Source organism: Macrobrachium nipponense, chromosome 31 (genome assembly GCF_015104395.2).
Source record: "Macrobrachium nipponense isolate FS-2020 chromosome 31, ASM1510439v2, whole genome shotgun sequence".
In the NCBI taxonomy this organism is placed as follows: Eukaryota; Metazoa; Arthropoda; class Malacostraca; order Decapoda; family Palaemonidae; genus Macrobrachium; species Macrobrachium nipponense.
The window spans coordinates 49,061,576-49,083,123 of NC_061093.1; the positions used below are offsets into that span (position 1 = coordinate 49,061,576).

Consider the following 21,548-nt stretch of genomic DNA (forward strand, 5'->3'; position numbering starts at 1 on the left):
TGTACATAAATTCATTATGGTAGCTGTTGTTTAAAGAATTTATGAGTTTTTGCGCGTGCGATATAGTGCGGTCACCTGGCTTTTTAAATATTCAAAAAGATAGAGCACTAACCCTGTTGGATTCTCGGGTTTCATTGTAACCCACTGCTGCTCTTCAAAGACTCTCTACAAGTTTATAAGAACTAAATTTGTGATGAAGTTGCTATCGCGAGCCTACATTTCCTAAGATGGGCACGGAAGGGTTTATGCTATGAATTCAAATTTGGTCAGCAATTCGAGCCTTGACGGATGTACCTCTAACGCCAATGTTTTTTGCTATAAAAGTCATATCTTATGTTCTGTCTCTTTTCACGAAAGAATCGGAAAGTAACATGAACTTCTTATCGAAAACCCGTCGAGTCTTCGAAAGTATATTTGCACAGTGATGACTACAAATCAGTTACAAAATTTCGTTCCTTCAGTTCATCGTAGTGGCGATTCATTTTATACCATAATAATATCAACCGGTGAAATATTTCTTATTAGTCATTAGAGAAAAGCAAATCAGACTTCAAAATGAATGTTCAAGTGGTTGAACTGCTTAGTTCTGTTCCCTCACATAGGGTCGTCTCTAAAGGATTTCCATGTTTGTTATTATCGTTTCTTTTCGATTTGAACTTGAGACATCAGCCTCTCAGATAAAGAGATAGGAATGATGTCACCAGCAGTATCACGCTTCAGGATGTGTGAGATAAACTTAGAGTAAATAAACAAGAAACGCAGTTGCTTCTCTATCTCTCCCTCACTCTCTCTTCGAGACCATCTTGCAGCACCCCATATCCTTTGGCCCAGAATCTAGAATCTTATTATCGCAAATACATCTGGATAGATAGAGAAGAAGAGAAAAAAACATCCTCTAAATCGACAAGCTACCCTGACCACGCCGGATGCAAAGGAGGTCGCTTCGCTTTGTTTATCGGGGCAAAGTTATATTAATGCGCAGTAAACCTCTTCTGCGCATTTACCTTCACACTCGCACACACACACACACATACACACACACACACACACCCACACACACACACACATATATATATATATATATATATATATATATATATATATATATATATATATATGTGTGTGTGTGTGTGTGTGTGTGTGTGTGTGTGTGTGTGTGAGCACATTTCAAAATTATATTTTCTTTTTTCATCATAGATTTACTTTACGTAATATGATTTCCTTTTGAACAGATAATCTTGTTTGTAGATGGCGGCGTCTCCAGTTGTCTTCATCCACTGAGTTATTAAACCTTTCAATTTTCATTTCCTTCTTGGCTGTTTAAATGATCGTTCTGTCTAATTTGCAACCGAACGTACTTTTGAATAATTTACCTCATCTGTGGGCTCTTTTGAACTTAAGGTACTTTAAACTTGAGGATACTTTTGATTCAGCTGTTTAATTCGAACCTGTAAGTGTTCGTGAGCCTTTTGTTCAACGTATGAATGTTTTGTTTTGAACCCGGGTAGGCTAATGAACCCTCTGTAAGATTCACATCTTTGCCTGCGTTTCTGACATTTGTTTCATTTGAACCTGTGGAACGCTTCTAGTTGGACTGTGAGCTTTTTAGCACCATTGGTTCCATCGTTTTGAACCTTGGGATAATTTTCGAGCCAATTCTTATCCACCAAGCCGACGGTTTCAAGTAGGCTTGCCCTCTTTGGGCTGGGGGTTCCTCTTTAAAACAATAGTGAATCGTTGAACTGACGGTCCTTGATTTTGCAAGGTCCTCTGCTTTCATAGCTTTTCTTTATTTAAGAACATCACACCACTTCCTCTTCTTTGCCTTCAGCTTTTCCCATTTCTATATGGGGTCGCTGTTTCTAGTCAGCCTTCTCCATCTTCCTGTGTCCTGTACATCTTGTTCTCTTAGACCCTTTTCCTTCATTTCATTCAATAATTTATCTTTCCACCTGAAATTGGCCTTCCCCTCTTTCTTCTGCCCTCCACCTCCATGTTCATAACCCTCTTACATACGTGTTCATCTTCTCTCCTCATGACATGACCAAACATCACATCACTATTGTCTTTTATTTATTTTTGTTCTCGTTCTGTTACAATCATTATTATGGCTAATAATATCTGTCAAAAATATATCAAAGGAAACTTCAATGGATTGTACATCTCTTACTTTTAACTGATAAAGAGATTGAGAAGCCTCTCGGAATCTTTCTGCATAAATATTATCATAAAATCAGTAAAAAGAAATATAGGACTGCGTTCTCTATCCCGTTATCCATGGCGTTAAGAGAGACTTGTGTACTATCTTTGTTATTGGTGTTTTGACTTAAGTTCGTTGATTTACTGGTTTACCTGTTAAAGCACAGCCAGACTTACTCTTGTCACAACGATTCTTTATACGTATTTGTTATACTACTTAAGTAAACTTCCGCCTTCATCCTTTCACATCTTTATAATTCTTCCAGCGTCCTTAAGCAGATATGTATTGTAATATACATGAATATATATATATATATATATATATATATATATATATATATATATATATATATAGATCTGTGTGTGTGCGTGTGTGTTGATCGATCGTTATCCTTAAGCTTATCTCTTTGTTCTTGAAATTTGATCTGACTATTTTCATTTCTCAGATCTTCCATTATCGAATGCACTTAAGAGTCGTATTAGATCTTGCTGTGGAGGACACTTGACGATATTCTATAATTCCTATGAATCAGAGTTCCCCATATGTTGAGAACCTGCTTTTATGCAGAGAGAGAGAGAGAGAGAGAGGAGAGAGAGAGAGAGAGAGATTTTTATGTTAGTTTAGGTTAGCAATACTTTTTTGATACTGACAGAAATGTAATTGCTTCCAGATCTTTGTGCACGATGGACTCTCAGAGTAGTAAAAGTCAAGAGCTTTAAGGAAACTAGTGTTTACTGAATAGCCATCCATACTAACAAACGAGCAGAGCAACATAAACATATATTTATTCATTTATTCATCAATTAACTCATCTGTTGGAGGTGTCCTTTCTCTTACTATTTCGCGTTATTTTGAGTTATATAAGAAACTGTAAATTGATAACATTCCCTAAGAATCTGCCCCATTTTACATATAGAATGTCTAAAACACTGCATGACATATTCACATGATCAAACAAAACCTGGAATACATACACTTAGCATAATGGCATTCCTTTCAATAACATTACAACATCCAAGGACAAAATCAATAAATAACATCAAGTGACACGAACATTTCAGTGAATAACAACAAAGACAGTAACTGTATAATGAGAATCAATCTCGTGAAAGCTAGACGAAGCAAGAATGTAAATCACACATGAAACTAATGGGTAGCATTGTGAGTGTATGAACCCAGCGCTTCGAGGAGTGCCTGGAGTCAGGAAGACCCAGCCACCAACACAGCGCGCTCCAGGAGATCCGCCTTGTCGTCGTCCACCTTCTTCTTCTGGCTGACTAGGAGAGGAAATTTGCCCATCTCGGGTAGAACTTTACGGACAGTCGCTGAAAAATAGAGAATGCGAGCGTTTCGAAATCTTAGAAGAAATGGAGATTTGATGTGAGGAGTGTGAGGGAACCTTTGCTGAATCGGTGCGAGATTGACTCTTGTGGTCGCAGCCACCATCACAATAGGCTGATAGTGTTACAAATGGTTGAAACTTACGGCCTGGAAACTTCGCTTATGGAAAAAAAAAATATACATATTCCGTCATACGATTAATGGTCGATTAGAGTTCTTTAAAAACTGGAAGGTGTCGGGGCAGGGCGGGGGTTATATAAGGATAAGCGTATCTTGATTTCGGCCGCGAGTATGCGATATCCTCATATCGGAAAACCTCCGACAGCGTTAGGCGTTCACTTCAGCTCGATTTCCTTCAGGTCCATTCTACCCTCCGAGCGGTAACACTTGTGTTACAATCTTCGAGCAACGATTGTCTTATTTCTAGTTATTGCGGACGTCAAGGATCTCCGAAGCAAGCGACAGTGGTTCACGATGATGCTCGAGAGTATACATTGCGGCCCGTTTGATGTCAGTTATATATAAGTATATAAACATACACACACACACACACACAAATTTTATCGTTTGGTAAGTAACTCCAATTCTTCAAGCAGGTCCATTGTAAGCCTCGTTCTTAAACTAAAAGATGAAAGCTTTACAGATAGTCATAATATTTCTTTACGCAAAAGTGTTCAAAGAAACCATGAATTTATGACATTAGGCCTTTGTTCAAGCCACAGTAACTCTGGCTAATTTTGCCGTATGAAAGTGTTCAGCATTAAAAATAATTTAATCTTGAATTTATACAAACGGTTGTTTAAAACAAGGGTAAATAACTGTAAATTGAGTCTCCTGAGATATGAAGTATTTATCTAAAATAAAGTTTTAAACAGAAAAGAAAAAAACATGTCAAGACCGATTCACTTATCAGGTTAAAATAAATTTCTTTTTGATAACGAGGAATCATCCCAGGCGCGATAATGATCATCTCCGTTGTTGCCAAACGCAGCGGCTTATTAAGATATTATTAAGAAAGCTTACGTGGAATTAAGAATTATTTCCTGAACATGCAGGGTTTACTTTTATTCGAAAGGAATAAGCATCTTTTATGATATCTGGGCAAATTTTGAAAATCATATATACATTTATATATATATTTATATATATATATATATATATATATATATATATATATATATATTATCATATATATATATATGCAGAAGCCAGGTACTATGTCGTACCTCTAAGTAAATGGGGATACAATCCACAATGAAGTAAAATCCTCTTGTAGTTTAAAATATATATCTCTTGTACAGGATTAAAGCTTTCGACCATCCACTGTGAACAAGACCACAGTGGATGGTCGAAAGCTTTAATCCTGTACAAGAGATATATATTTTAAACTACAAGAGGTTTTTACTTCATTGTGGATTGTATCCCCATATATATATATATATATATATATATATATATATATATATATATATATATATATATATATATATATATATATATATATTTCCCATGGACAAAGGGTACTAAAGGTTTTGAAACTTATGTTAGAGCGCTAAAACTACAGCCAGTTAAAGGATTTCGAAAATTGCGTAATGAAAATAAAGTAGATCAGTGTCAGTAAATCATGCAACTATATTTTAAAGGATGTGTCTATCAAAAGGAGACATTTCCTCTTCTCTGTCATAAGAACCCGTAAATCTTAGTTTGCATTCAGTACAGTTATTTTCCCCTTATGTATTTTCTTCCCATAGAATGTAGTGTGGCTGAAGTTTATTTGCCAGAAGTAAAATGTGGTCTTATGCTGCAACGCCTCTCCAGTGAACATAATGGAAAAATATTGAAGAAAAGTATAGTAACATCAAAATTAAAAAAATAAATAGGTAATATAATGGTACTTAAGAATGTTTTCATATTACCTTGCTTTGCGTCTCCTCAAGCCTTATATAGATGGACAAAAATATCTAAGTAAAAGATTAAAGAAGTTAAAACTTTATCGTTATCATCAGTTCATCTTTCTTTTCGTCTTCCCTACAATATTGGTATGTGGATGCAAACCTCCCTTGACATCACTGATAGAAATCTCAAACCTTTGACCAAAGAACACATCCTGCCCTGTTTTAACTTCGAATAAAAAGTTAAGAATGAGGCTTTGCTCAGAACTGGCTATGAATAGTCCTTCCTGAAAGCCAGTTTTGTGTAAACTACAGAAGTAGCTTGCAGTCGGAAGTTAAAGGGGTTATTTTTTTCTATTGCTACATGCCGGAGTACTACATTCTCTTTTTAATTGACTGATACATTTATCAATCCACTTGTTATCTCTCATTTCATTTACTTTAAAACCTTTTCTTTTTTTAAAACATCGTAGTCTGAAGTTATGATTAGAAATTTTAAACTCTGTCTCATAAAAGGATTAGAGCAAATACATTAAACATAAGAAATGCTTAAAAGATGCATAAGATTTCTTTCTGAGATCTTTCAGTATTTTTTCAATTAACATTCTTCAATTTTTATGATGTGGATCACAAACTTTTGATACCAAGAGTTCCAGCTTATATAATATTTATATATATATATATATATATATATATATATATATATAGATATATTATAAATATAAACTGTTATTTTCTCTCACTAATATTTTCTTAATGTTTGTTGTGATGCTGAATGAATGAAAGTGTAAAATTAGGCCTTCTTACTGTAATCAGAGGTAGCAAGGGGAAGAAATCTGAAGGGAATGTACTATATTTGAGCCTTCACTTACCATAATTGTATTCTGTTCATTTCTCCTTTGTAGTTTACAGGAACTTGTATTACCTACAATGACGACAATAACAAAAAGGAAGTTGGCTCATTGGACCACCGAATAAAAGATACAAGCGACGAAAGAAAAAGGTGGAAAAGGTTCACTTCCAAATTACCTGCCATCGAAGGGTTGGCTCCCAGCGACTTGAAGAAGAGGGTGATGCTGGCCATGCTATGCTGGAGGCCGTAAATGAAGAAGGGAATCAGCGTGATGCATATGATGACCGCACACACGAGCCACAGCTCGCGCTCCTGCAGGAGTTTCAGGGGCACTTGAAAAGGAAAGAAACAGACACATATTTTGGGCGCTTGGGAGACAAAGGTAAGTCAAAGAAGGTATGCAAACGTAAGAAAAAATAGGTAGATATATCGAATTAGTGTTGTGAGGATGTTACTATTAAACAATAATTGTATGACAAAGAGGAATCTAATAGAAAGCTTGCCTGTAGAAAAGAACGAAGTGCGTTTAAAAAACAAAATTTTTTGAGCCTTCGGATCACTTATAACATGACAAAAGTTTATCGTCTCGATCTCTGATATTCGACAGACAGACAAGCACACAGACATCTAAATAATTTAAGGAACTGGTGCAGGAGATTTATGAAAAAGTTTCTCAAGGAAATTAAGAAAGAATTTAATAGACGTACAACACTTCCTAAATCAATAATAATCACGAGATCGGGGTGAGAATCGACTTATATTTCTTTAAATGTGAAATAATATACTAGTCTCTCTCTCTCTCTCTCTCTCTCTCTCTCTCTCTCTCTCTCTCTCTCTCTCTCTTACCTTTGTCAGTAATATTGACCTCTTGAACGAGATATCCATTTTCATTGGTAATGTTGCAAAAGTAGGTTCCATAATGAGACGAGCGGACTTTCTTGATGTTGAGCTTACCATTCAGAAACCCATTTCTGAAAACAATTTAGTAATTAACTGAAAATGGACAAGTAATGGAATAAAGTCACTACAGTTATAAGAACGAGAGTAGTTTTCTTTTAGTGAATCATCCCTCAAGTATGTATTATTTTGTTCCTGAAAGTTGTGAAAATACATTTATTCGTAGGTGAGTGTGTGCGTAATTCTTTTCATCATCATTAACAGGCATTTTAACCATTTTTCTTCGGCTTTGCTCTTGTATTCACCGATACTGTGATTGGGAGGTATGGGAAAATTACTAGACAAGATATTTTTGAATAAATGAAAAGTCAGGATTCATTACATGAAGAACAGTAAATACGGGAAAACCCTAAGACAAACGTCAGTTGACATAGGCCTATCTTGAATGGAAGACGTAACATCTAGGCCTAGATCTATCCTGCGTTAAACCAAAGTTTTACTTGTTTGATTGCAGAATCAGACCTGAAAAATGGTTCTCCGGCTAAAATTAGTTTGTCCCAATAGCACGCGCATTCTCATATGAGAGTCGTAACAAATCCTAAAATTGTTTCTTTTTAATTGAAAAGATGCATTGACAAGCTGGCGATAAATATGACTCAAAACTTATTTAACAACGTACAGATACAGAACAGATACATTAAATCAAAATAAATTAAATGTTGTAACTAAAATTCATTTTTATGTTTTATGCAGAACACATGCTTGAGTGAACTTCTAATGATCTCCATCCATAACATGAATATAAAATAAGAGCATTAAGAGCCCCAGAGAATAACGAGGATTTAAATCCATAAGTGAGGTAAAGATCGATCACAATTTATGTTGGCAGAAAGAGCCCAGAGGTCTAAATCAGACCTCACATTCCCCTTCTGCACATCAAACTTCTCAGCCGCCTTAGGGCTAAGGCATATGTTGGCACAAAGTCAGCTATCTGAACTAACCTTCTAAACTAACTGAACAGCTATTGGTCTTCAATATCGATAAATACAGGGAGCTTCATGAAGTACTAGATAACCAATTAATTCTAACATCACCACGCGTACGTACAATGGAAAACACTGTTCAGTGCAGATCATTTGGCTTTTCAACTGTATCTAAGTTTTTCAGGAACAGACCAGTCAAGGAAAAGCATGAGAAATTTTGCCCTACCTATAGTACTCTGACGAACTCAGAATATGGGCTGAAAAACAACCATTGACAGACATTATTAATGATGATTTAGAAACCAAGAGATCCCTGGTATCTCGCACATAGAGTGAAAGACTTGCCCTCACGACCTGCTTACTCTATTATCTGTGGCTCAGTGATGTCCATGTCATCTGACGAAGTAAGTTCTTCCAGTCTCCCATGTTCCAGCAACATCTTTGACCACGTGAGCGTGTACTTGAAAGGGTACACGCAACGTGGAGTCCCAATGAAAGCCTGGCATTCGAGGGTGATGCTGTGACCCTCTGGGACATAGGTTTCGTCAGAGATTGTGCCTCTCTCTGGCTTCTTTGTTGTGGGGGTGCTCACTGAAAGGTATAAGGATATTGGCATTTAGTTTTACATTTGCTCTAACGACTGCATAAGTATCTTACATGCATAGAATTAGGTACTTTGGGAAATGTCTTCTAAATGAAATCGGCAAAGACCATATCCTGTTTCATTTTTTCTCATGGTATTTTACATACATGCGTACATATATATGTGTTTGTTAGTTTTACTGCATGACTTTCTTATATTCACAAATATTATGCCACAAACTTGTTCAATATCGAATTCACCGTACCTTGGGAATAACTAACACCAAGATGGTATTATAGTTTCAGCGCCGGCAAAGTCTCTATTTGACTTTGCTTCTAAGCGAAACCTTGGTTCGAATCCTGGCTAGTAGAGAAGTATTTATCAATTCTGATTCCCTTTGGATGTAAGTTACTCCCAGAGCATAGTGAAATCGATGTTAAACGATGCTTGTGGTCTAATATTTTAAAGATATCTATATATAGGTATAGGTGTATATATATAAAAATTTACAAATTTATATATATATATAATATATATAGATATATATATATAATATATATTTTATAGGCTTTTTATATATATATGGCATTTATATATATGTATATATATGGCATTATATATATATATATATATATATATATATATATATATATATATATATATATGTATGTATTGTAGGTATGTATGTACGTATGGTATATACACATATATATGTATGTATATGTCTGTTGTTTCTCTGAAAAAAACAGGCACCAGATGAAAAGTAAAAACCGGAAAGGGAAGCAGCTGGTGCCGTGAGGTATTATCCAAAGCACCTATAGGAAGGCCTATTGTGTTCCGCGCAAGGCCCACTGTAGGCAGTAACCCCCTTATCGTTGATGTGCAATCCAGTAAGACCGTCAAACTTCTAAGGCCTGGTATCTCAGTAGTACTCACATGTGACGCAAACGCTGAACGTCTGAGAAATGCGAGTTCCGTTGGAATAGGTCGCAATGCACGTGTAATTCCCCACGTCTTTCCTACTGACGGTGCTCGTAAAGATAATGTTCTTGTTCTTCATCGATTTTGTTCTCAATGTGCTTTTCTCGGGCTTGATCCTAGATAGAGAAAGAAAAAAAAAAGGAAATATATGATAACTGAGTCATCGCTGAAATTCTTTTATAGAAATTATTTCTTCTTCTCTGTAAAAGCTCTAGTAGAGAGGATAAGTTCCAGGAAACATTGCTGAAGGGGAATGTGAAATAAATTCATAATTTTTCTCTGGGAAAACTAAGCTTGCTATTTCTTTATTTACTAGAGAAAGATAAACAGAATAAGACAACGAAACGTATCCGCTTATCGAATAAATGTTTTGGTTATTTAGATAAGAAAATTTGGAAATGTTTGAATCATATCGCAAGTAACTTCTTCATACATCTTCTACCAAGCTAAGATGAACAACGCATGAAGCTCTAGCTAAATGCAGAATCCATGTCGGAAGAATACAACTCATAATTACAGAGCCCTTAGAAATACTTATCAGGTAAATTCTTAAGTTAATGAAAAATTGGCTCCATCGAACATTACTGATCAAGATATGTGCATGCAAGTGAGTTATCTCAGCAGAATTTAGAGGTCGCTAATGAGCAGCCAAGGCAAATGTCCCTTGTCCTCCAGCCCCAAGCATCAGCTCACGGGCCGCGGGCCAGGACAAAAGGACGTGGGCGGACACATTGCATTTAGGGCCAACTCTGCGGAAAGTCTGCTGCAGCCCCGTTGACTTATCGCGAACTTGGAGACAAAGACTTTGGGCATCAAGGCCTACGCAGAAATCTATGGAAGCAAAGCACATTAGTTGCAGGGACTCCACTGCTTACACAAACAAAGATATATACTTACCACTTGATGTCAGGTTTCTCGTCAGAGACCTTGAATTCCGGGAGACATTTCAGTTCACCATAACGAGAGGACGTGAACCCTTCCTGTATCATAGGCCGTTCTTCCACTACGCTGTTGATAAGATAAAAAAAAATGCTTAGAAGTAAAATAGCGAAGTCATTATTCTTATTAGGTGTTTTTTAGTCGGTGGTGTGATGATAAACTTTTGCAGCAGAGTTTGTTTTACGTTTTAAATTGATGAGCTCACGTAGAAAGTTACTCTTAGGGATTGTGTAACTCTGTACACAAAGTACTTGAACTGAATCTGAATCCGATCGTTTACTATTATTAAATAAACGTCAGTACTGTGAGAGCTAAGACATTAGTGAAGATCATAATGATAATGATAAGGATGAAAATCAAGCTGATAATGCACGTCGACGACATCACTCCCCTTACCTTGCAGAAGGCATTTGCAGAGCATTCAGAAGTGTGAGGTGACATATTAGCACTGCGATGCCTCTCTTTTTGTGACCCATGGTGCTTACCCTTCAGCCACTCCATGAAAAGATCACGAAGGCAGCCTAGAAATAAGGAAAAAAGTTACTTTTTGGTTCAGGGGATTTTGGATGACAAAGAGAAAGTAAATTTTAAATGATTCCTTTTGTGCAATTAATGGCAAATGTTGTTGGCCGTTACGCACCTTATCTCGTTGTTCATTACACAGCAGAAATCTTTTTTAAAGGAAAATATAACTCGTAGCACTGTTATGCTTTTCTCAAAGGTTTGAAAGAAAAATCTTGTAAAGTAAAACTGTCGGTGGTATCTCGTTCATTTATAATTCAGTAACAACTTTAATGTATGCCTGATGTATCCTGATTGTAACCCGTTTTGTAAAACTTGAGATGCTTTCCTTGTTGACAAGACCTGATTATGAAGTATCATGGAAACCTGGTTTATAACATCACGAAAGAAATATAAAGAGGATTCTGTCTTACAGAACCTCAAAAGAATTATTACCGGATGTCAGTTGACAATACTCGTACAACGGGCGACATGCCCTTAAATAAGATTTTTTATTTTAATGCTTCAGATAAACTGGAATTTGAAACCTTGTTTATAACAACTCAGCTTGGAGCATTTACCAAACTTAGTTTATATCCGAGATGAATTTCAGAGACTTGGTCGTTGCCAATTGTAGTAATAGTTTTAATTTCATTCAAAGTAGATTAAAAATTAAACCACTTTTTACGCATAGTAATGAGAATAACAAAAGCAAGCTACCACAGACCTTCCTTCAGCTATCCACTACCGTTCACTGCCACTGCCGAAGTAATACTCGAAGACCTGTAGGAAAACAGTCCGTTACTCGTGGTTTTTACGCAAGTGGAAAAAAAAAAACGGAGGGACTTCCACAGAAAATCGACCTCAGGAAATTCCCAGCGCATCCTAGATTATTCGGACATCACGTAACTCACAAACGCAAATTTTACTTCAATGTATGTTATAATGTGAGTATGTATATCTATATATATGATTAGACATGAATTATTGTAGATGTATTATCTGATTTATCATTTATATATATATATATAATTATATATATATAATATATATATGTGTGTTTTATGTGTGTGTGTGACTTTGTGTTGTGTGTGTGTGTGTGTGTGCGTGTGTGTGTGTGTGTATAAATATTACGTATATGTATAAAATGTATATATATATATATGTTATATGTATATACATAGGCATAGTGTATATATAGTATATATATAAAATGATAGATAAAAATTACATAAACATATATATGCATATTTATACATATACGTAAAATATTTATACATATATATATATATATATATTATATATATAATATATATATATAAATATAAATGAATAAATCAGATAAATACATATACAATATATATATATCCATCATATATAATAGACATACATACACATTATATACTACATGAATAAAATTTTGGCGTTTGTGATGTTTATATATATAATATATATATATATATAATATATATATATATATATATATATATATATATATATATATATATATATGCTACCGGTACCTATATGTGTATATATATATATATTATATATATATATAGTATTTATGTAGTATATATATCAAGTATAAAAGACCCATTTAAAACACTCTGGTTTAAAGCTAAGGACTATATTTCGGTGAACTAACTTCCACCCTTATGAAGTAGTGATAAGGGTGGAGGTTAGTCCACCGAAATACAGTCCTTAGCTTTAAACCAGAGTGTTTTAATGGGCCTTTTATACTTTAATAGAATTTATTTACAAATACAAATATATATATTATATATATATATGTATATAGATATATATATATATATATATATATAATATATATATATATATGTATGGTGTGTGTGTGTGTGTAAAGAAAAGACAGCGATCTCTGCCAAACTCATCTTTACACTGCTGATTTATAGATGAACCCCCACTTTAAAAATATTTAAAAATATTTCACAACAATAGCCACTGCATATACCTATTTAAACTTAAGTATGTCAAGACCCCTTATATATATAAATGTATATATATATATATATATATATATATATATATAAATACTTATATATATATATATGTGTGTGTGTGTGTGTGTGTGTGTGTGTGTGTGTGTGTGTGTGTGTGTGTGTAATGCACCATTCACCTCTAAGTTCCATGCATTCTTTTCTTCATTTTCTTTAAATCTTCAGGTGGCAACCTTTATTGACAGTCAGTAGGATATAATCCCAAGAGGGTTTCAAAAGGAAATCAGCCTGCAGAAAGAGACAAGTTATTGGAAAAGGCGATAAATATATAAATGAATAAATAAATAAGGGAATACAAATACAGTCGATAGCTCCTGAGATTCATGAGACGTCAGCAGAAAGTTGGAGTAAATTTGCTCTTCTATTAAATATTTGACGATCACCAGAGTCCACAACTACACTAATCAAACTATTGCATATTTTAGTTGTAGTCAAAATGAAACTCCCAGCAAACTGAGTGGTATGAAACCTGATTCTAAAAAACGACACTTTGTAGCAGTAGCCTGCCTAGTGTTGCTAGCCAAACCAACTAGATTAGATTTCTATATAGAGGAGTGCAAAGACTGCTTGTCGTCGTGGTACATTTTAATGGCCAAAAACCAGGTCAAAAGAATTTGAAAATCTTAAAAACCCTTTGTTTACATCTATGCCACACGTGAACGTTAAGAGTTGACAAAATAAACTTTGCCGAGGACAAAACTCTCTTAAGAATTCAAGATGAGAGTCAGCACTAGACGACCACCCTGGAGAATAGCACTCTTAACAAGAAAGGACAGAGTTAATATCTTAGATATAATATCTTCTTCCCTAAACCTCCCTAAACATTTCTGCAATATACCAACTTTCTGAGAATTTATATACATATATATGTGTGTGTGTGTTGTGTGTGTCTGTATGCATGTATGTATGTAATATAATTATAATATAATACATACATACATAATATATATATATATATATAAAAAATATATAAAATAGGACCTAAAAAATAAAAAAAAATATATAGAAATATATATATACATATATATAAATATATAGTATATTTTGTATATCACATATATATCTATATTTATATATATATATATATATATATATATATATATATATATTAGTATATGTAATATACAATGCACGTTCTTACTTCGAATTCTGAATGAAGTATGAGTTGTTTTTACGGAAAACTTTCACAGGACCAGTGCAAAAAAAATCCTGGTCACTTCGCTCTCCACAGTGTTTCAGTCCCCTTAAAAGAGAAAAAATCTGCTCCATTCTTGCATATTGGACAGTTTCGTTTCAAAACCCTATGTCGCTCTATCAAGAAATCACTGTTAATGTTCCCAACATCTACTTTGTTACTTGGTTTCATATTCGGACACCATTTTCAACATTCTCCCCACATGACCAGGTCACCTCAAAATCATTGGGTTAATCTTTCAATAGTGGACAGTTTTGCCACCCCCACACCCGCATCTTCGTTATATCTGTCTCGCCCACAACTCTGCTTCTTCAACATATACATCATTTAAGTTCAGAAACTGATATCTAACAGGAATATGTACAGCAGAATCTAAATTAACTTACATCTCTCTTGATAGCATAATGGATAAGCTAACTATCTACCTCTGTATCAACCTCAAAGAAAATAGTCTGAATCCTGACCGGAGTACGTATAATTATTATACATAATTCCATTTGGGTGTAATTTATTTCCATGGTAAATGAATCAGGTATTAAGGAATATTTTTGCTTCAAATTTGTGAGCAGAAAACAGTCGTGTGAATTGGTGACAAAACCATCATTCCATGTAGATTATTCTGTTCAGCCTCAACTTTTCAGTTCCATTTGAAGTCAGCATCCACTCTTCACCCGTTTGAATTCGATATCCACTCTTCACCCGTTTGAATTCGATATCCACTCTTCACCCGTTTGAATTCGATATCCACTCTTCACCCGTTTGAATTCGATATCCACTCTTCACCCGTTTGAATTATATCCACTCTTCACCCGTTTGAATTCGATATCCACTCTTCACTCGTTTGAATTCGGTATCCACTCTTCACCCATTTGAATTCAGCATCCACTCGTCACCCATTTGCCTTCAGCATCCAGTCTTCCACAAACGAGTGATGGCTCAATATTCCTTCCATATATTGCAATTTCGGCTTTGGCAGACGGGTCTTCTCGTTCAGTACTTAATTTTAACATTAAGTATTTGCGTAACTATTCGCATCTCGACTTTTGCCCCTCTGACCTATCAAAAAATAAACATGCCTTTTATTGCATCCGTTTTTTTTAAGGTTCACAGAAGTGTAAATAACTCAACGAGTCCATCATGTAACATTTTAGCCAAACTTCTCAAATAGGCAACCCTCTGCCTTATTTGCTATTTAACTTTTTCTCCAGTTTATAAGTTATGCGAACAGATGAAAATGTACTTTATGTCATCATTTCTATTTTTTTTGCCCCAATTTCAAAGCTACTCCTTTTCTCAATAACTACTTCAAGAAATGAATGTTATCGCTGTCGATACGAACTGTACAGCAAATTCAGCGTAATTTCTACACTGGATGTCAGTGAGAACGCCTCATGTTTATATATTTTTGAGCAACCTGCAACTGTGTACTCGGTGTAAAGACAAAAATGATAAAGTTCTTGCAATAAGTAAGATCAATTTGGCTGGGGATTCAATAAACAAACAATAATGCGGTGTCACACTTTTCATGTTAATTGTTTATCAGAAAAGATAACATGTAAATTGGATTGGGTAGGAGGGAATTTTCACGCTTAGAGGGGAAGAACCCAACTGATTACTTGTTTCCGTTCTGAACAAGATGAAGAAAATTACGTCAAGTGAAACTTCAGTATTATGAATTTCCAGAGTTCGTGTACTCTCGCTGATATCTTTTACTGAAATTATTAGATTGAACTTAATATAGAATTTAGACCAAGGGCCAAGTAGTGGGACCTTTAAGGTCATTCAGCGCTAGAAAGGAAATAGAGAGTAGATAGGTTTGAAAGGTACATATGCATATAAACTTATACATTATGTGTGTATATATATATATATATATATATATATAGATATATATATATATAGTATATATGTATATATATATATTATATATATATATATATATATATATAAATGTATGTGAGAAGAGAGAAATTGAACAGTTTAACCACCAGATGTAAAGGGATACTGGATTGTGAAGCCTTACTACGTTGGGCAGGGTGGGTGCAAGGGTTGGGTGCTGGGGTCAGGAAAGGTCAAAGGGCACTGGTTTAGAGTATTTCACTCTATCATGGCGAGCGTTATAATGTCAAGAGCAGTGGATTTTTTTTTCTCCTTTTCTTAATTTTATTGATATAACCAGAGAAAGACAAAAACTGACAAAAATCTTTGGTTGGCGAAGAAGTTCCGAAGGAAATTAATGTTTAGTTGAGTCTCTTCAGATTATTAACATCCTTATGTCTGATAAAAAGTCGACTCTGTTAACCAGGCCCAGCATTGCACGACTTATTCAGTGGTAACACTGATTGATGGATCTTAGGAATGAAATAAGATCGAAAGACACTTGATTATATAAAATCTAATCTCTCTCTCTCTCTCTCTTTCTTTTTTTCTTTTTTTGTATCAAAATCACTTTCAAAATAGTTTTTCAAATTTCCGATAGAACCCCCACTAAGTGATGCTAGTTTTTCGTCAAAACATGCAAGATTCTTGATTAAGTATATCAACAATGCTTCGAATCCCTCTATATACACTGTGCCATTCATCTCTACCTTGCTTGCACTTTCATGCTTGCTCTATAATAAGGGCATTCCAGGTCTTCGCCTCCTGTTGCTTAAGAAAGAGACACAACTCAACATCCTTTCGACGGCCATTCTTTTCACACGACAAAAACCATCGCAAGTCAATTCACTCAAACGTTTATTTACTAATAATTGAAAATACCCTTCAGTATGAGGTAACCAGGGTACAAGGGAAGGAGGTAGACTATTCAGAGGTACTAATAAATTGAAGGCTGCAAAACTACTTGCTACCAGATAGAATAATTTGATAGCCATTGGTTAAGTAACTTTGTATTTCATAAAGCTTTTGATTCGTTATGAAACAGTTAACAGTGCATTTAATTGATTACTTTAGTTTTAATGTTGATTACTTTCCTCATAAAGTACTGGGCTTGAGTAGCGGCATTTAATGAGAAGGTTGAGTGTTGCACAAGACAAGTGGGAAAAAATGTGACTGAATCCTTTCTTGTCATGGGGATTTTCAGTCTATTTCTTGTCCACTCGTGATGAGTATTTGTAGAATTACTGAGCGCTTTGTATTTTACATCCGATGTATGCATTTTCGTATTGTTCCTTCGTAGCTGTATGTTTTATTCTGGGGTATTCAAAGGAGAGGCTGTCTCACTGGTACTGTTCAGAAATAATACGTATAGCCGCATTAAAATCCCTACTCAGCTTTGAATTTAGATATCCGCTAAAAGTAACAGATTTTGCATATCTGTATGTCTAAGAACCATAAATGTCATAAATAAATTTCATGTTTGTGTATGTGTGTGTCTGTCTGTGTTTGTGAGTAGATAACTGTCATATTTTACCTGTAAACAGAAATTCCTATCCTCAGGAATCTATCATCAGGAATTTTTTTTGCCAAGGTTTGATAATTTATACGTTCCCAAAATAAGTAAGGGAGTAATCTCGGACAAGTCCTGTATCCTTTGTGGTTATGTACGTAACAAAGACGTTCAGATTCGAGAAGAAATCACAAAGATTATACGAATAAACGTAGAATCAAGATACTGAAATACCAGAGGATGGAGGTGTGGAATTACCACAATTTCATAAATGCTAAATATATTGTATCCTGCGCCCGATGATAAATTTGATAAGGTCAAAAACAGTAGTCTCCAAACACTCAAGAAAATGTTGAAACTTTGAACACCCGTCTCATAAGGGGTAAAATTTTATACTCGTCAAGACATTCGAAGATTGCACTAAGTAGGATTTCGCTTAGAACCCCGAGTATTTTATATTATTTTATTCAGATCAATATTTTCTGGCACCCAATTCATACGTCAAAAAAGAAAAGAAAAAACCGATTAGCTAAAGTAAAAAATTCATGTTCCCAGAAGCCTCTTGGATTTCATTTCTTAGAATGCTATGTAGCACTAACGAGTATATCATTGTTTTATTTTACATTTAACCATATATGATTTTTCTGAATGCTAACCATTATAGAAAAAAAATTCCCTTCTCGCTAAGGCATTCCATTAAGTAGAATTTGATGTGTCTTCAGGGCATCTTATTTCGCTCTTGTTTATCTGGTAGTTCATCTTATTTGTCACTGGAATAAGAACATTTATCATTACACATCCGCCTGGATAATGTTTAACTCAAGTCTAAAATCAGCACGGGATTCTGACCTTTGCAAACGAGCATGACACTGCATTTCCGAAATTTGAAATCGGGAATTCCCTAGATTCCTGAAGTGGGAGTAATGTCATTATATCGTGCAACAGACTACTAGAAATCGTAGTGGTTTTACTGGAATACAGAGATTTCAGCTACATGACACCATTTCCGACATTTGAAATGGAGAATCGCAGTGATTCCTGATTTTGGTTTAATGTCATTATGTTGTACGATAGATAACTAAAAATCGTATTTGTTTTACGGGAATACAGAGATTTCAGCTACACATTTTTCTCTCTAGTACCTTCGTGCCTCCAGAAACACACCCATGTGTCAATTATAAGATACAAGGACAACTGTTTTAAAGTAGCAACATTTGTTTGTATGGTGTTTTTACGTTGCATGGAACCAGTGTTTATTCAGCAACGGGACCAACGGCTTTACGTGGCTTCCGCACCACGTCGGGAGTGCTCTTCTATCACCAGAAATACACATCTCTTACCCCTCAATGGAAAGCACCGAGGATCGAACTCGCGGCCACCGAGGTGGCAGGTCAAGACCATACCTATCACGCCACTGAGGCGTTTAGAATAACAATGCATAGCATCTTTGCTTGGACTTTTGTGGTCCCAGTTGCAAAACTTCCTTAGGGAAACATTTCCACAGTCCAGCGGTGTGAGAAAGGACCTCTGGAACTGAAGTTCGATAGCAAGGTACATTTGCTGCATATCGGTGCTGCTGGATAGGAAGAAGTTCACCAATGAGGAAGCAGATTGCTCAGAGGAATGCAGACTTCGGAATACTATGGAAGAACAGGTTTGAGGCCTCTGCGAGAAGAGAAGAGTTATAGCTCTCGGTCATATGAATGAAACTGCTCAGATAAAACATCTTGTGGCGAAGAAAATTCCGTCTGTAAGGTATAAGTTAAAATAGTGATTTTTAGCTGGATGAGTTGCATCAAACTCAATACTGTCAGAAAGGGGGAGGTGGAAATGGAACGGAATATAAAATTTAAGCCAAAGGCCAATCGCAAGGACTTATGGAGTCATTCAGCGTTGAATGGGAAATTGAAAGTAAAAACGTTTTGAAAGGTGTAAGGGGAGGAAAACCTCGCAGTTGCACTATGAAATTGTTCGGAGAGGGTGAAAGTAAGATGGAGGCAAGCGATATGAACGGAGATAGGGAAAAGTGTCGACTTGACGAAGGTTGCTTCAGTTTGTTTCTATTTTGTATATATTTCAAGCAGTCCCATGGCTTATTTATACCCAAGAAAGTATCCCGCAACTGCGCACCTAAATTTCGTTCAGTTACGAACTTGAAAATCTTTCCTGCCTCGGTCTATAGATAGACTTACCAGTTCCGAGATAAGTTAATAACAAGCGATTCTGATATATATATATATATAATATATATATATATATATATATATATATATTGCTACTTTTAAAATGCATATATCCCCTTTTTGACAGTATAAAATGTTATGTAGAATTTTGGCAACATTTTTTTCAGATTCCTAGATAGCTTAGATATAGGATGTTATAAATGTGTGTACGATTTCGCAAAACCTTATGTATAAAAAGAATATATATAACGTAGAATGTAGAAAGAGAGAGATTTTCTTTGTCCATTTGAAACTACGATTGTTTCCCTATTATGTCAGCACTGTGAGATTAGAGGAACTCCGAGATCCATTTGCTTTCCTAATCTGTCAACACGTTTGATAAGCGAGCTCGAATCTTCAATGTGTTTTGGGAATCTGTCATCATGTGTGATAAGGGGCTTCTGCTTTGGTCGATCGAATCGAGTATGTGTCTTTTTTTAACATAATCATCTCATACGTGTATGTCTTTGATCAAAGCCACGTGCAGATTACACATTTTGTATGTAAAGTTGCGTAAGATTTCGAAGCTTCTAGAAGAATTATTGCCCAAAAACGTTTTGTGTCTCCCCTGTCCAGTTTCCGTAAGGAAGAGAATTTCATTCGGGCTTAGATACTCGAGGCGTTCAGATCTCTCTCTCTCTCTCTCTCTCTCTCTCTCTCTCATAGCACTTTTGATTTTTAAAGTAACGTAACGATTGCATACTCATTGAATGGTCACTCGTAACTTGTAAATTTCAGATTTGATATTTCTTAGAGTTTGTTTAGTGTTATTTAGTGATTTTTGCGGAATCTGAACAAACATTGTTTTGTAATGGCGCCTGGTTTTGCAGCAAGAAAGAAGGAAATTGGTATACCAAAAAGGTAAAGTGTGTTATATTTTTATTAGTTGCAACTAATAACTGATAGGTTAGATAACAACTAATAACTGATAGGAACAGTGGGTAGATATCAACTAATAACTAATAGGAAAAGTGGTTTGGTAAAAACTGATGGTTACAATGTTTTGAGTGAAAAGATTTACACTTTTACACATTGCAAATTTTTGTGTTTTGTGTTTGTTTCAATTTTGTGCATTTGTTCATTTTCTTGTTGAAGTGTGCCTTTTTATTTTGATATTGCCCACATTTTTATGTATTTTCGTTTGCATTCACAATTTAATTGACTTAGTTATTTTCATTGCTTAATCATTGCATATTTAATTAAATTTAACACTTGTGAATTAATTTGCATTTACTTAGAATTCTTTTCAAGTTTTATTGTTGTTTAGCACTTGTGAATCAATTTCAAATTTTCAATTATTGCCTAACACTTTTGAATTTCAATTGAATTAATTTTCTTGAGTTTTGTGATGAATTAATTTTAATTTAATTTTACTTAAATTGATTCAAGAATTAATTAAACTTTACTTTGTTTTCAAGTAACAGTAATTTTCCCTGATATTGTGAATTTCACTTATAAATTTTGAGTTTAATAATAAATTTTTGTATTTAAAATTTTTATAAGTGTTTTCTTTATTTTTACACCAGTATATTTGCATTTAATTATGATTATA

At 34.8% G+C, this 21,548-nt stretch overlaps 1 protein-coding gene across 2 annotated transcripts in view; it reads right to left on the bottom strand.

Moving 5' to 3' along the window:
• Nucleotides 1-3,255: 3,255 nt before the first annotated feature.
• Nucleotides 3,256-21,548, bottom strand: part of LOC135206951 (X-linked interleukin-1 receptor accessory protein-like 2) — a 43,088-nt gene continuing 24,795 nt past the window's right edge. The window contains exons 2-9 of one of the 2 annotated variants that reach the window (XM_064238484.1): nucleotides 11,898-11,953; nucleotides 11,066-11,190; nucleotides 10,628-10,738; nucleotides 9,686-9,846; nucleotides 8,529-8,757; nucleotides 7,133-7,257; nucleotides 6,463-6,618; nucleotides 3,256-3,525 (exon numbers count right to left, since the gene is read on the bottom strand). In XM_064238484.1, coding sequence (XP_064094554.1) covers nucleotides 3,401-3,525; nucleotides 6,463-6,618; nucleotides 7,133-7,257; nucleotides 8,529-8,757; nucleotides 9,686-9,846; nucleotides 10,628-10,738; nucleotides 11,066-11,145 — 987 coding nt within the window. In that variant the 5' untranslated portion in view covers nucleotides 11,146-11,190; nucleotides 11,898-11,953 and the 3' untranslated portion in view covers nucleotides 3,256-3,400. The remainder of the gene's footprint in view (nucleotides 3,526-6,462; nucleotides 6,619-7,132; nucleotides 7,258-8,528; nucleotides 8,758-9,685; nucleotides 9,847-10,627; nucleotides 10,739-11,065; nucleotides 11,191-11,897; nucleotides 11,954-21,548) is intronic. The other variant, XM_064238485.1, reaches the window with a different exon arrangement.